General features: G+C 50.0%; 1 protein-coding gene across 3 annotated transcripts in view; it reads left to right on the top strand.

Annotated features, from left to right (window-relative positions):
- Window positions 1-15,956, top strand: part of LOC119446131 (beta-1,4-N-acetylgalactosaminyltransferase bre-4) — a 57,201-nt gene that overhangs the window by 29,072 nt on the left and 12,173 nt on the right. For all 3 annotated transcript variants that reach the window (XM_049663934.1, XM_049663935.1, XM_049663936.1), the window contains 2 exons: window positions 8,207-8,481; window positions 14,011-14,176. In XM_049663934.1, coding sequence (XP_049519891.1) covers window positions 8,308-8,481; window positions 14,011-14,176 — 340 coding nt within the window. In that variant the 5' untranslated portion in view covers window positions 8,207-8,307. The remainder of the gene's footprint in view (window positions 1-8,206; window positions 8,482-14,010; window positions 14,177-15,956) is intronic.

Consider the following 15,956-nt stretch of genomic DNA (forward strand, 5'->3'; position numbering starts at 1 on the left):
AACTGCAGCTTTATTTTTTCTACAACTTCACCTCCGCATGCGGCTCCCGTAGGGAGCCTACATTCAACACTGTCTCTCTAGGCTGGGGGAACGCTGCGAGCGCTCGGAGTGGACGGTCGCACTCCACGTCGGCTCCTGCGATTTTCGGTGTTTTCGCCGCGCCAACTGCACCGACTTGTATGATTCCTGCACGAGTGCGTGCAGGAAGGTATCAGGACCACGTAGACATCATCCTCTACGCTGGACCTTCGGAGATTCTCCCAGGAGAGCTTTAGTTTCCCCGGACCACGCCGCTCGCCGCCCTAAGCCTAACGAACTTAGGCCGAGCACGGCCCCAGGGTAGGCCTCGCGCCACAGCAACTGCGCCCTCGACGTGCCCCGGTTGCCCACCGACATGGAGTCCATGGTCGAAGGAGAACTTATCTCAGAGGAAGAATGGTCGGACGACTCCTGGAAGTCACCCGGCTGCATCGCTCAAGAACGACGCCACCGCGAGTTCAAGGCTCAAGGCAAGGAAGTTCCCAGCCTCAGTGCGAAGGGAGCGAGCTCCAACGGCAACGGACGGAGCACATCGAACCCCAAGCCGCGCCTGCCACCCCAACGCAGACGCGCACCGATACCTAGAATGCCGGCAGACGCCATCTCCATCGTGGGACGCCCGCAGTCACCAATCGACCTCACCAAGGTGCCACCGTGGCAGCTACACGAAGCCCTACTCAAGGCAGTCTCGTTGCCCGATCACCCACCAGCGAACCGGGATCACCTACGGACGCATCCCACCAACAACACTTTCAAGCTGAGCGTCGTGGACCCTCGGGATGCCCAAGCCTACCTTTGCATCAAATCCATCAACGTGGGCACCCGCACCGTCGACCTCCACGTGTATGCTCCCCCTCTGGACGACGTCGTGCGAGGCATCATGTTTCACGCGTTCGACGATTTCTCGGACGAAGAGATACTGGCAGACCTCCAAGCCAGCAACCCCGAAATGCCTATTGTGAGCGGCAGGCGCATGGGCCAGACTAGGCACCTGATGGTCACACTCACAAGTAAGGACCTCCCGAAATGGATATTCTATCATGGCACCGACATCAGACTCTACCCGTTCTACAACCGGGTGGAGTCATGCTACAACTGCCGCAAGGTTGGCCATCGCACGGACGTCTGTCCCTTGCCACGCAAGCAGCGATGCCGCCGTTGCGGTGGGGAGCACCCCCCGCCCAAGGAGGGCGAAACTCCAACATGCGCGCCACGCTGCATCGTCTGCGGCGGGGCACACAATACCAGCAGTTCGAACTGAAAATACCGCTTCGTCAAGAAGACGCCGCACACCCCACAAACGAAGCAAGCACAAGAACCGGCCCGGGTCACCCGGCGCAGTGCGTCTCACAGCGGCACCTCCAGCAGCCGGTCCTCGTCCCTCCGAGCACGGTCGTCGTCGTTCCCGCCGCTCGACCCAAATGGCCAACCTCAACGCCGAGCCAGCAGGTCCCGGTACCGCACCCACCGCTCGAGATCTAGGTCAACCCAACGAGCCCCCTCGGCAAGCCATCTCCGGTCGCCTAGCCAAGGCCCTGGAGAGCTACCCAAGATGGTGGCCTGGCAACATTGGACCCCCGGCGTCGCTGGCATCTAACGCACAAGTGAGGGAGATGGCCAAGCAGAATTCCGCCTTGAGAGCCCAGATTTCGTCCCAGAAAGCCCAAATCTCCGCTCAGCTGTCCCAGATAGCTAAATTAACTAGCTATATCCAATCCCTTGAAGCTAAGGTAGACAGTGTCCTCGCCTCTCACACATCCACACCGACATCAACACCTCCATCACAAACACGGGAATCCTCATCCGCCTCCACTAGCACGGCACGACAGCCCCAAAGCTCAAACAAGCGCAAGGCAGCCACATCCACTGCCTCGCTCCATACCGAAGCGGACAATGCCACAATGTAACGGCGGTCATCTCCGCCCTAGAAACTAAGCTCGAGGCGCGCTTTAACGTGATCAGTCAACTTATAACCACAAACCTTCAGGAATTTCACGCGTGCCGCATGGACACGATAAATGCATACACTACACTCAAGAGCTCTGTGGAGGCAACACAAGCCAAACACGGCACACAGCTCGCCGCAACACAAGAAATGACAGACACCAGCCAAAACTACATCTTAGAGGAAATCCGTAAGAAGCCAGCCACACACCAACGCCAGCCCACTAGGCAGGGCCTCACACCGCCCCAAATGTAACATGGCCCCACGGACAACCCTGACAGTATGGCAGTGGAACTGCAGGAGCTACCGCACTAAGAGGGGGCACTTGCAGCTTCACATCCAACACAACACGCAAGACACACCAGACGTCATAGCACTACAAGAGAGGAACACTCCTGTAAAACTACCAGGTTGCACCCCATACAATCAGCTCGGACCGGCCGACGGGCCTCACCCCAACACGTCCATCCTTATACACCGCAACCTTACAGCCACGCAACACGAAATTGAAGGCAAAGACATTCAACACACACTCCTTGAAATACTGCCGAGGAGAAGGGGAGACAGCCCGCTCTTCGTCGTCAGAATTTCCAACTCACCACGAGACAAGGACACTGACATCCCACTAGTCCTCCGCAAAGCGTCTCTGATGGCCAAAGAAGCGCAACAACTGATTTTGGGCGACTTCAGCGCCAAACATCCAGAATGGGGTTACCCAAAACCCGACCGCAAGGGCACCTGATCTAGGCCTTACTATACTCAACGACCCGCAACAACCAACACGGGTCGGTAACAGCGTGTACAGAGATACCACGCCAGACCTCTCCTTTTGCAAGAATATACCGGGCGCCCGGTGGCAGAATACAGGCCACGCGGTCGGCAGCGAACATTACATTTTGGCACTGTCTTTGAAACGACCGCCAGCAGGGCGAAGACGGCCACGGCCCGCATTACGAAGTGGGATAAATTCCCTCAGCTACGCGAAGAAACAGCACCCGACTCCATATCGGATCTCAACGAATGGATAATGTCGCTGAGCCGCGACGTGACTTCGACGACGCACGATGTGGTAGCGCCTCAAGAGCAGCCATCGATGGATTCCCTCCTCTTGCACATCTGGGAAGCACGCGAAAGCCTCACGCACAGGTGGCAGCGTCAACGTCACAACAACAAGCTGCGACGGCGCATAGCGAAACTCGAACAGGAGATAGAGGCTCACACCTCTACACTGGAACGTCAGCAGTGGGGCCAGATCTGCACGGCCAGCTGGGCTGCAAGAAAACATGGCACCTGCTGCGACACCTGCTGGATCCCGGCAACACCAAGTCGGCCGCACGCAATCGACTGACGAAAATGACACACCAATACCCCGGCACCGACGCGGAGCTTCTTGCGGAGCTCGCCAGCCGGTACATTAACAACTCGAGCCAGAGCGACACGCACCTGCCACACTATGTCGGAGCTCCCAACGAACAGCTGGATGCTGACATTTCGGAGGCAGAGGTCTGCGCTGCGCTACACAAGCTGCGCACGACGTCAGCGCCGGGCCCCGACGGGGTTACGAACAAGGTGCTGCGTAATCTCGACCCGATGTCCGTGAGAGCAATAGCCGAATACATGAACGAGTGCTGGCATTCCGGCCGTTTACCTCCTGAGTGGTAACACGCACGGATGGCGTTCATACCAATACCGGGCAAGAAACTGAACCTAGAGAATCTTCGCCCCATTTCGCTCACCTCCTGCCTAGGCAAGCTCATGGAGCATGTAATATTCTGCCGCTTACAGAACTTTGCAGAGGAACAGGATCTTCTTCCACCCACGATACTCGGTTTTCGGGCACACTTGTCTACCCAGGACGTCCTCTTTCAATTACACCACGACCTCTTGCATCCAGACAGGGGTTCGAGCACGAAAGCTCTGCTGAGTCTGGACGTCCATAAGGCTTTTGACAATGTGTTCCATGCGGCCGTGCTCGAGAGCTTAGCCGACTTGCAACCCGGTGAACGAACGTACAACTATATCAGGTCGTTCCTCACAGGCAGGACGGTCGAGCTCGTGGTCGGGGACCTGCGCTCGCCTCCCATCCCGCTCGGGAACAGAGGCACGCCGCAAGGCGCTGTCCTGTCACCATTCCTATTCAACCTCGCAATGCGCGCCCTCCCTCCCAAACTGAGTGAAGTCCCGGGACTCAGACACACGCTATACGCCGACGACATCACGCACTGGACGTGTGAAGGGTCGGACGGCACAGTTGAAGAAACGCTACAACACGCCACCGACATCGTCGTGCGACACGTGAAGGCAGCGGGATTAGAGTGCTCCCAGCACAAGTGGAGCTCCTCTTGATTCGACCACCCGACCGAAGCAAGCACAAGTCACCCCCACCTCACATCAGGATACACGTAAACCAGCAGCCAGTCACCCACGTCGAGGACATACAAGTACTGGGCATGATACTGCAGCAGAACCGGCGGCCGGCTCCAGATGACGGTGGACCAGACCACGAGACTGCTGCACAGAGTGAGCGCGCGTAAGCAGGGCATGAAGGAAAAGCACGTGCTCCAACAGGTCCATGCCTTTGTCATCAGCCGTCTCACCTATGCACTACCATACCTACATTTACAGAAAGAACGAGCTTGCCTCGACTGCATTATACGACGCGCATGCAAGGTAGCCCTCGGCTTACCAAGACACACCTCCACCGAGAAACTTCTTCAAGTGGGAGTTCACAACACCATCGAAGAACTCGTTGAAGCACATCGCGTATCATAGGTTCACCGTCTTCAAGGTAGCAAAACGGGCCGCTGGATTCTCGCTTGAGTGGGCCTCAGAGTGTCCCCGATGGGCAGCGACGCCTCCACCATCCCAACACACATCAGGTGCATGTTCATCATCAAACCCCTGCCCAAAAGCACACTCACCGGCCCCCACGACGGCAGAAGAAGAGCGAGGGCCCAGGCACTACACAAGACGTACGGGATCAACTCCGCCGTGGCGTACGTCGACGCAGCCCAGTACTCTGATCGACCCCACACCTACGCCGTTTGTGCCGTTCCAGGCCCAGGACTCAAGGCTCAGACAACTACGAGCTCGCTAAGCGCTCCCACACCCACCGAAGCAGAAGAAGCCGCCATTGCGTTGGCCGTGGCCTCAACTGATGCCTGTATAGTTATGAGCGACTCCAAAGCCGCCATAACAAATTTTGCGCGAGGAATAGTGGCACACACTACACTAAAGCTCCTACAGTCACAACAAAACAATGGAGAACCACGCTCAGTAGAGTTGATATGGGTCCCGGCTGACGCGGGGAATGAAGCGGCCGGGAACGAAGCGGCCCACCAACATGTTCGAGGAGTCGTCAGCCGAGCGGTGGGCCTCCCGTACCCGGAGACCTCAAACGAAGTCCTGCACTCATATAACGACATAACCCAGTACTACCGTCTTATACGACACACTAGGCCTGCACCACACAGTAAACTAAACAAGCGTCAGGAGGTCACCTGGCGCAGGTTACAGACATACTCATACCCGAACCCCTAGTATACTCTTACATTTAGCCGGATAGATTAAGTCCATACTGTCACCTGTGCGGCGAGCTAGCTACGCTCAGTCGCATCCTCTGGGACGGCAAAGAGGACCCCCCTCCACCTGATCTTCTGGCCTCTCCCTCACCTTCATCGTGGGAGGCAGTGCTGCTTAGCTCCAGCCTGGACGTGCAACTCCGAGCCCTGGAGCGAGCCGAAGAGGTCGCCGTCACGCATCGCCTGGCGGCCATCTGGCCTTCCTGAGGAGCCCATGAACTAGGTCCCCACTCTGACGAATAAAGTTGTTTCTCTCTTTCTCCCTAGGCTGCCGTAAGGTCCCTGTATTTTTCAAAAGTAGCGCAAACTCCTTCTCTCCGCGCCGTTTCCTCCTCGCCCCTCCCTCTCGGCCGCCACAGAGAGCGAAGCGCGCGGCTGCTACCGCCCGCTTCATACCGTATCGCATGCGGCGCGTTGAAGCGCTTGCTTGAAACGCGACTGTTCTGGGCGCATTTTCACAAGGCTGTTCGTACGTAAGATATCTACGTAAGATATGTAGTGCCTTCAACTATTAGTAGAAGCTGCATCGCTCAGACGAGGAATACGAAAGGTAGAACAAGTTAAACGGAATCCTAAACAGTCTTTACTACTGCTGATTGTTTCTCGGAATCGAATGGTGTTCTGTTTACCTGACGCATTTACGAAAACAAAGAGCTACATCAAACTATACACACACAACACGGCGGAGACATTTATGTGCTAAATGCCCTCAACGTGTTTTTTTTTTTTTTTTCTAATTCCAAAATGCATCCGCGCGCTTTCCTTTTCCCCTCAGTTATATGCCTTGGTTCCCGTGTGTGCGCGCGCTTTCTGCGTTTTGCTCTTTAATTGGCGACTCTTACATTATGCTCATTCTGTGAGAAGTCATGCTGTCATTCATATTGCCAAAATGCGCCCTTTTGTTCGCCGCAAAGCATAAACCGGGAATTTATAAAAAATTTTTTGCTCAGTCGTTGGCTGATGGTGAACTCGCGAACGCACCCACCTTCCCGCGTTCATCACTAACTGCGTGAGAACAGAGATCAGAACCTCCCTCAGTAATGACCTCCCTCGCTGGCAGTCAAATTTCTTTCTTCCGATACGGCGAAGCCATATCGCTCGCCGTTTGAGGTTTCGTTTGCCACGAGGAACCGCAAAAAGCTTGCCCCCCTTGGCAATGCTATTTGAACATCCAACAGCACAATAAGTCGGCATCATGCTGCAGCCGAGCGCGTCTTCAAAAATGTAAAAAGCCTATGCCCAAGCACTGCGCACATGTGTCCTGGTGTTTCTACGTTCACTAATGGCGCCGTTTTCCCGCGACAACGAAATCCGCGTGGGTTATTCGTCACGTGTCAAGCCTCGTCCAATGGGAGAGCGGAAAACTGCCAAGAAGTAAGGAGAGGGGTAGAGGGCGGGGAGGAAATTGTCCTTTCCTATTTGAACAATGGTTTGGGCTACCTTTGGAACATACAGGGACCTTAGGCTGCCGATGAGGCGAGCGCCATCTGGATGGTATTTTTGCAAGGAGCTAACCGCGGTGCGCCGCTGTATGAGTGGTGGAAATGCTGGAAAGGGGGCTTATGTTTGAGTTTACATGTTTTCTTGTATATTCAAATGACAATCCGACGCTATCACGTCTGTAGGTAGTGGTTCCGTCGTACTTTACGATTTTTCTGACGCATTTTAGCTTGAGAAATTCCATTATAGTTCACCAGCGCCTCTGCGCCACGCGGAGGGCCTGCGTGGTCGGGGTGGTTCGGGATTGTTTTCTTGGCCAAGACCGACACCAACGCCGAGACCAACACCGACGCCTCCGCTGACGGCGGATATTCTGCGACACGGGGCCTTTAACGCTGTCGCGTTAACGCGCCCTTGTCTTGGTAATGACTGAATCAGTTGGACAGCAAGCCACGAAAGCCCGGAAAACATGAACCACGGGAAAATCGGCTTGATAAACAAAATAATACTCTCTCACTGCTACGACCACACTTGTCGGCCGACCCCCCCCCCCCCCCCCCCCCCCCCCCCACCCCTATACCGAAGTTTATGCGCTATCGTGCTCATGTATCAGTGTTTCTAGCATGCTTCCACTGAACGACTACATCCTCACTTCAGATCGACAAAACGTTATAAAATATGTTCCACGGCGTTTTCCGTGCTAACACTGCTTGATTCGCCACTCTGACCGGTAACCTTTCCGTTGCACTCGAAAAAAAAAAAGGGGGGTACCATCCGAATTGGTAGTCAGGCCCTTTGAATCTCGGCGTTGTTTTCTCTAGCTCACAGTCCGGTGTACTGTTTTGTCCTCAACACTATCAGACTCATAGCGTGTGATAGTGTTAGACGCAGGCAACGGGCCATACCTCAAAATATTTCTGGTCGCCCGGCCTCCTACACGCACTTAAAAAATTATGAAATATTGCAGTTTTGAGCCCTAAGCTAATCTACCACGTTTAGAAACTGCGGCATTGCCTCTTCTGCTGATGTACCTAATTCTTTGTTGCCTGCGCTTTTACACCACTAAGTTAATTTATGGTGTCGCTGCATTATTTCGTTCTTGAAAAAAAAAGAAAGAATATCTAGCTGGTTTGTCATAAACTGCAGCCTTTGTTCTATTTAACAATGCTTATCGTGGCTTTCTTTTGAACCCTTTTTGCAGGCCCTTCTGATGCGACACTGACGCCTTTGCGAGCGGCCTTTCGGGAGTGCAAGGCAGAAAGAAGCTTCACTTTCAAATATTGATCTGTGTCTAGCTAAGAAATGGTACTAGCGGAGAGTATCAAAAGGGGGGAGGCAGGGAAAGGCAGAGGCATCGCAGGTGATATATGGCTTTTGGCTCAAAGCCACTTCTGCAAGTTTGTCGTGGCGTCGTTGATGGTGTTTGCCCTCATGCATTGGTGCTTGGATATGACACAACTCAAGGAAACAATGACGGTACGTTTGGAACGCGTAAGCGCTCATTTGGGTATCCTCCGCATGTTTTGCTGCGCACTTGAGGCGTTTAAAATATAATGCCTAAGTTTGCAACAACTTAGGCGTTACACATCTACGCCTCTACAACAAAAATATTAAATATCATGGAGTCCATCAGGAAGTTTGCGCGCTCTATAGGTACCTATGATCAAATTTATACGTATATGCAGAACTATTGCTAATTTACTCAGAACAAAGATGCATTCCGTTGGCTTAGTTTGGTGATCAGCAGGCCCTGCAATATAAGCCGGTTCACCTGTGTTTGTATTGTCTGCAGCGGGAGCAAGGAGTGCACTACGATGTGTTCCACACACAACTGTGCAGCGTACGAGTATAGGAATTATGAGTGAGGAATTCAGGTTTAAGGAATTGCCACATGCCTCCACTCAGCTTCGTGCTTCATGAGTCGTGATGTCCTGTGGCAACCATAGCTGCCTTGTACAATTACAATTTAGTGGTCTTAGGCTACTCCAGCGGTAGCCATTTGCCACGTGCTTCCTGATGTTGGGACAGTCAGGAGTCCATTTATTTCAGCCGCGAACATCTGTTTTTGCTTCGTGTCATCCGTGGCTCTATGTTAGGCGAGAGAGAAGTGACACGAATGAGAGCGAGGTTAACCAGGCTGAGCCCGGTTTTCCGCGTGCGAAATGCTGTAATTCTTTTCACATAGTGCGTAGACCAGCGTAGCTTGTGGCGTTGGAGTGAAATTCTCTAATATATTACGACATACTGATAAGTTTACACCGATTTTTTTTCTCGCATCATTATACTTCAAAAAGCGTTCGAAGCCACACAGCAGCCTCAGTTACTTATTTTCGATAGAACGTCCACGTCATCGTCGGACGAGGTTACGATTTCCTCGCATTTAAAGCGTTACGTTTGCGCACAGGTGACGTGCACTCTTATGAAAAGCGATCTTTGAATGCCGCTAACTCTGCTTCTACTGAACGCATTGAAATAATTTTTTTGATGCAATATATTTCTAATGTTGTGTCCATTCATGTGAAATGCCGTGCACTACAACGATAAAAAAAGTGTCCTAGGGCTCCGTTATATATGAACACGAGCAAATATAGATGCGACTGGTAACTCGCCTACCTCATCAACAGTCTGTTTTATATACAGTGTCGTACGAACACCTTATCAGTGATCTACAAGTATCCGTCATACGCCCGCCTATTCCATCCTAAGCTTAGAAACTTGCTAATCACATTACACCTCCTGCGTTTTGTCTTTCTTGGTGCTCATTCTTTTGCTCTAACAGAACGCCGATTATTTGCTCTAAGTGATGCGTCACATGACCGACTGTTTTTTTCTTTATTAAAATAAAACTAAAAATGATTTAGTAGTTCTTCAATCGCGATTCTTGTCAGATATAGTATTAATAAAGAGTAATAATAATAATAATTAATTAAACAGCCTTACAGATTTGGAACGTGTGCTGCATTAAAGAATTCCATCTTTCTTTTTTCGAGTAAGTGCGGTTGGTACCATGCTTACGCATCTATAAGTGCGGTGAATTTCAAATGCCTGATTTGCGTTCATAGTTGCGGAAGCCTGCCATCGCTAGATCTTACTGAAACAGAAATGAAGTTTAGAACGCAGCGCATGTTGAACAAAATTGAACAAAAAATGTAAGCGTCTTAAGCACACCTGTTGATAATGGAAGTGGGCGGTATTTTTTTACCTGTATCTCTCTTTTGCTTTTGGGTCCGGCTTTCAAGTTTCGAACTCTGCGCATAAGCATAGAGCTTCCTACACAAATTACAAGCGGAAGTTTAATACAAGGATTCGACTAAACATTGTCCTTCTGGCTTCAAAGGGCTTTGCCACTTTGCCACTTCATCATTGGCAACAAAATCGGGCGTTATATATTGAATAAATTCCAATAATTATGAAATTGGACAGACTTTTATTACCTTCTGCGCTTAGAAAGATTTATTGCTTCAAAATTAAAGGTACATAAAGCGTTGTAACTAGAGCCACGAAAATCTGAAGCCACGAGTACGAAGTTCAGGCAAATCCACGTATCACCATTATTGGGTGTGCTCGAATTCTGGGCAGCATAGGAGACAGTATACGTAGACAGCTAAGGAGACAGCTTCGAGCCCAATTAATGAAACGCATCTGGAACCGTCGGAAAGACGAGGGAAAGGCTCCGTTGCGATGTGACGCCACCTCGTGGCGACAAGTGAAGGCTAAAGAAAGCACACAAATAATTTCTCTATTTTAACGATATGCGCGTGCGAACCCCGTAGAACTCGTCGTCGTTTCGCCCTAAAGGCGAAGCATCGATAGCGATAACAAATTATTCGACAGCTATACGAAGTAAAGATAGTAGTTTTATCGACCGATTAATCACGCAATCGGAATGGCCCATAGCCCTCTTTGTGAATCCTGCGGGTGCAATGAAACAATCGCACACCTTCTTTGTGAGTGCCCTCGTTTCAACCCACAGAGAGCAACCCTCTCAGCCACGATAGATCAACTGACAAACGCCCAATAACAGAAAACAATATCCTTGGAAACTGGCCTACATAAACAACGGCGCGATCCGCCTAGAAGGCACTGCTGCGTTACTTAAAAGACACCGGACTCAGTGACAAATCGTGACTCTACACTGTGTGACGTAAGATGGAACGTTGACGCTATGCAACATGAGAACGCCTTCGCAGACTGCGTGACAGTGCCCACAGAAACAGTAGTTTTTTTTGTGTAGTGTGTGTGTGTGTGTGATTTTATTTTAATTTTTTTCTCTCTCTCTCCTATCGCATCCCTTTACCCCTCCCCCAGTACAGGGTAGCCAACCGGTGATAATCTCTGGTTAACCTCCCTGTCTTTCCTTTACCATTTCTCTCTCTCTCTCTCTCTCTCTAATCACGCAAACATTCACCGGCGAACAAAAACACATCTCACTCGATGACCGTGGACACTCGTTGTCGAAACTCTGGAGTGAGGTAGAGTGACAGCAGCAACGAGCGAATTGCCCTTCGTATTGCCTCTCGCTTCAACGCGAACTAAGCGGCGAGAACGCAGCGTGAACCAAGCTATCAGCCCTCGGCGCATCTTGACTACTCATCGCAGATCGCTTTCAAGATATATGGCACGCGCGGCCGCGTTCAGACGCGTCATACGCAGCCGCAGCCTGTCGTTAACGTGTCCCTTGTAACGCCTTTATGTTAAGCAGCGCGTCTAGCGATGACGTTTTCCCAACTTGCGCCGTTGTAGCATTACTAGCCTTAATTCAGACACAGCACATTTGAAGTGCGAATGAACTGTTGGATGTGCATCTCAACTTCCCATATTCTATTCAAGTCCCGAGAGTTACTTTGCGTATGAGTTGTTCTTTAAAGGGACACTAAAGAGAAACCGGAAGTTGAGCTTAAATGGTAGATTATCCTTTCACGATCACAGCCATACCATTCTTACTGCAAACAGATGTTTAATAAGCGAGAAAATAGCGAAAAACTGAAGGATAGGTGCTGACGCCCCTTCGAAATTCCCGCACTACACGATCGTGACGTCGGAGATTACAAACGCAGGCCGGTCGCGATTGGTCGAGAGCGATTTATCGCTGTTAATAAAACGAAAAATGAAATACGTACACCTTAAACGTACATAAACAGCATTTGCCAACTTTTTAAACCGTTTCAAGCGAGGAAGTACAAGTTTAGCACAAAATAAATAAATAAGAAAAAATGGCATGGCGATACATGCGGCCGTGATAGTTTCGTAGTTTCGTTTTTGGTCAATGCATCGTCGCGCGCGCCTGTTCCTCTCTACGGTGTTTGGTTGCGTGTTGCGTGGCTCGAAAAACGTTGACTTCGCAGGAAACAGCCAGAAAATGTCTCGTGTGTGTAGTGTTGAGGGCTGTATAAATGGCCCAAGGCGCTTGATCAGGGGCAGCGGCAGTGTTGACTCGATTGTGTCCTTTCATGTCGCTCGGAGAGCCCCGGCTCCCCGGCGTTCGCAATGGCTCAGTGCTCTGCCGATGATAAAACGGCAAAAGAGCCAGAGAAACCGATGGTGTGCTCTCTGCATTTATCGCCCTCGGATTATGTGTATAATCTTGCCCTCGGAAAGTATCTTGGCGTGCCCCAGAGGCCAGTCCTTTCTCGAGCAGCTGTTCCCTCAATGCGTCATCAAACCCCCTACCGGTGCCCCTGCAGCAGCAAACTGGCGGCTCGGTGAGTGCTGAATGTCATTAAATAAAGCCACGAAATAACCATACCGAGTACGTGCACAACTTTCTACGCTTGTTCTGTCGGGAACATCGTCGCCTGGCGGACCGGACGCTTCGCCTTCCGTCGACGAAAACGAAGCTATTCCGCCGGCGCGGCCGGCGGCTCACCGCCATCGCACGCGGAAACACCTACCGCTCGAGCACGGAGGATCATTTCGCGCTCCGTTTCACTGAATATCGGTGAAATGCAGTCCTGCTTCCCTGGCGAGCTCTTCGTTGCAAGGTTCAGCGGCAGCAACGGTATTTATCGCGGCGAACGCAAACGCAGCGACCATGCATGCAGCCATGATGCATCCCGCCCAACGCCTCGGCAGTTTACGCAAGCGGTGACGTATCATGTCGCATCCTGATTCGCTGAGAGCAATGCAATCTGTGACGACACTGCTTCAGCGCCAAATCTGGGGTGAGAGAAATTGAGGAAGAGATATTTGGTCTTTGTTTACGAATTTATCCGCTAAAAACTCATATTTTTGCACCCAACAAAAACGGCATGCATTCCTGAAGGTCCCTCTTTTATTCCAGCTGAACTTCCTGTTTGTCTTTAGTGTCCCTTTAAGCATGAATTGAGTTTGTGCTCACATTTGTGAGTAAATTATTTTGGATATATTATTTTTTTCATGAAATTGTTTCTATTTAGGAGACTTGCCTCCCTTCAACAGTTCCAGATGACTTGTTTTTGGGCTCGCTTTTGTGATTTACATAACGTTGGTCTTTGCAGCAAAAGAATACATAGACAAAATGAACACAGCCTACACACACAAATTGTTTTACGTATGCATGTTTTCCTGTTTGTATATGCCTTCAATAGAGAAAGAAATTAAGGCCGTCAGAGCATTGAAAGCAGCCTTTGAGTCACTTTTTGTCACCATCTACAACTCACCCCTCATGTAAAACCCTGTGTACAGGGCATTTGGGGTATCTTTAATAAATAAATAAATAAATAAATAAATAAATAAATAAATAAATAAATAAATAAATAAATAAATAAATAAATAAATAAATAAATAAATAAATAAATAAATAAATAAATAAATAAATAAATAAATAAATAAATAAATAAATATAATGTTAAGTAGTCAATGGAGGAGGCACTTTTCGGTGCATAAATTCACTAATGCATTAGGAAATTTACCCTTGGGCTCATCGACTGTGAACTCCCCTCCTCCCCCTCTCTTCTTACGGCCTCCATTTAGTCAGGCTGTAGAGCAATGAAAAGTATTTTACTTACACTGGCTGCTACGTTTCAGAGGGCTTCGCTCCAATTTTCTTGGCATTCGGAGGTCATCAACTCAAGTGGAAAAAACGACGAAAAGTCTCTTGACCTTAATGGTGTTCCTAAGGATGTTCTAACCGATAGCAGGCGATCAAACGTGTCATCAATGAATATTTGTCCACTAATATCGCCTAACTTGGGTAAGCGGCTTTGCAACTGATTTCAGGTTGTTGGTGCTAAGTGCCACAATCCCCTTCACTCATCAGCTTTACAATGGCTGAATGAGTACCGATTGGCAAGCAAGTAGCGATTCTCAGGCGATTCTTCATTATTACAAAGAAAAAAGAAAAGAAATGAAACAAATACCACCTAGTTTAAAAAAACTCAGTATTTTGTCACTTGCTTGACACGATGAAACTAGATGGCTTGTTGATTTAGATGTGTATGTATATGCATAGAAAGATCCTGGTGCATGTCGAAGGTACCACCTAAGACTCCGTTTCAACAAGTAGAAGAAATTATAAGCAGAATAAAATTACCATGGCAAATAGAAAGAATGAAACAAGGCTTGAGATGCCTGGTTTGGAACCGTGAGCGTTGTTCATTCAGGTTTATCTGGAAAGCACACTGCAGATATACCGTGTATCTTCAGATCAGTTTAAATGCAATAAACATTATAACGGAGGTATCAGTGAAAGTAAATGCTAAAAAAATTCGCAGTTTCGCCCAAAAGGGCAAAACTGCAATTGCGATTTAGTAGACAGCTATACGGAGTAAGGATAGTAGGTTTATCGGCTGCATAAGCTTTGACACATTCGCTTACTAAACGAATTAGCAAGCATGGTGTCAGCGCGCACAAGAAAACAAGAATAGATCACATTCGATGACCGCAGACAACGACTGTCAAAACATCTCTAGAATCTGCTCGAGAAAACAAGCACTCTCCATATATGCTCTTCCTGGACATACAACAAGCTTTTGATTCGGTTCCTCATCAGGTGATTATTTTCGCCCTTATGAATGCGGGAATTTGGGGTCGACTGCTCCATTTCGTGCATAACTTTCTATCGGAGCGCAACATGGAAGTGCGTGTTGGAGGAGCAACAAGCGATTCTCGCCCTGTTAAGTGAGGTGTACCGCAAGGCAGCGTCTTGTCGCCACTTCTATTCAACAGCGTAGTTGCTGGACTTCCAAGTCGATTGCCTCAGGAAGTTGACTTTCCAATATGCATAGCAATCTATGCTGATGACGTTGCACTGTGTATCAGCTGTCCTTCGCTCCACGATCCACGTCTTCGCAGAATCTTGCAGAGAGCTATGAATGTGACTTCAGAGTACTTGGAGGAAGTTGGTCTGCAGATTTCACCAGCTAACTCAGCCGCAATCGCCTATCATCCAAGGACACGCGCTCGTCGAAGCATGAACCGGCTGTACCTCCGAGAGCACCAATACAATGGGTACAACACCACCGCTACCTGGGCGTAATTATCGATGATCGCCTCTCTCGGCGCCCTGCCATTACCTCTGTGCGGTGCAAATCCCGGTCGCTACTCAAGTATGTGACCGCCTTGACTGCAAGGGGCGCTGGCTGCGACCAGACGACAGCACTTCAGGTATACCAATCACCTGTCCTCTCTGGCGTGATGTATGCCTTGCCAGTCTTGAACGTGCCGCCAAATGTGATGTCTCAGGTGGGTGGTGGTGGTGGTGGTCAAAAACTTTATTGAGTGATGACAGGAGAGAGTTGGGGACGGCCTTAAGGGCCGGCCTCTCACAAAATCTAGGAGGGGTCCCTAGTCCGGAAACCCTGTGGCTTCTGCTGCAGCACGCGCTCGGGCCACTAGGGCGCGTTGATCCTCCAGGTGGAACGGGACCATCGTGTTGCCCTCCGAGTCATGCTTAGCTTACCTCGTCAGGCGCAATCTATTCCACTACTCACAGAAGTGAACCAGTTGCCCCTGAGCTTGCAAGCGGCATTGTT

Source organism: Dermacentor silvarum, chromosome 3, assembly GCF_013339745.2.
Source record: "Dermacentor silvarum isolate Dsil-2018 chromosome 3, BIME_Dsil_1.4, whole genome shotgun sequence".
NCBI lineage: Eukaryota > Metazoa > Arthropoda > Arachnida > Ixodida > Ixodidae > Dermacentor > Dermacentor silvarum.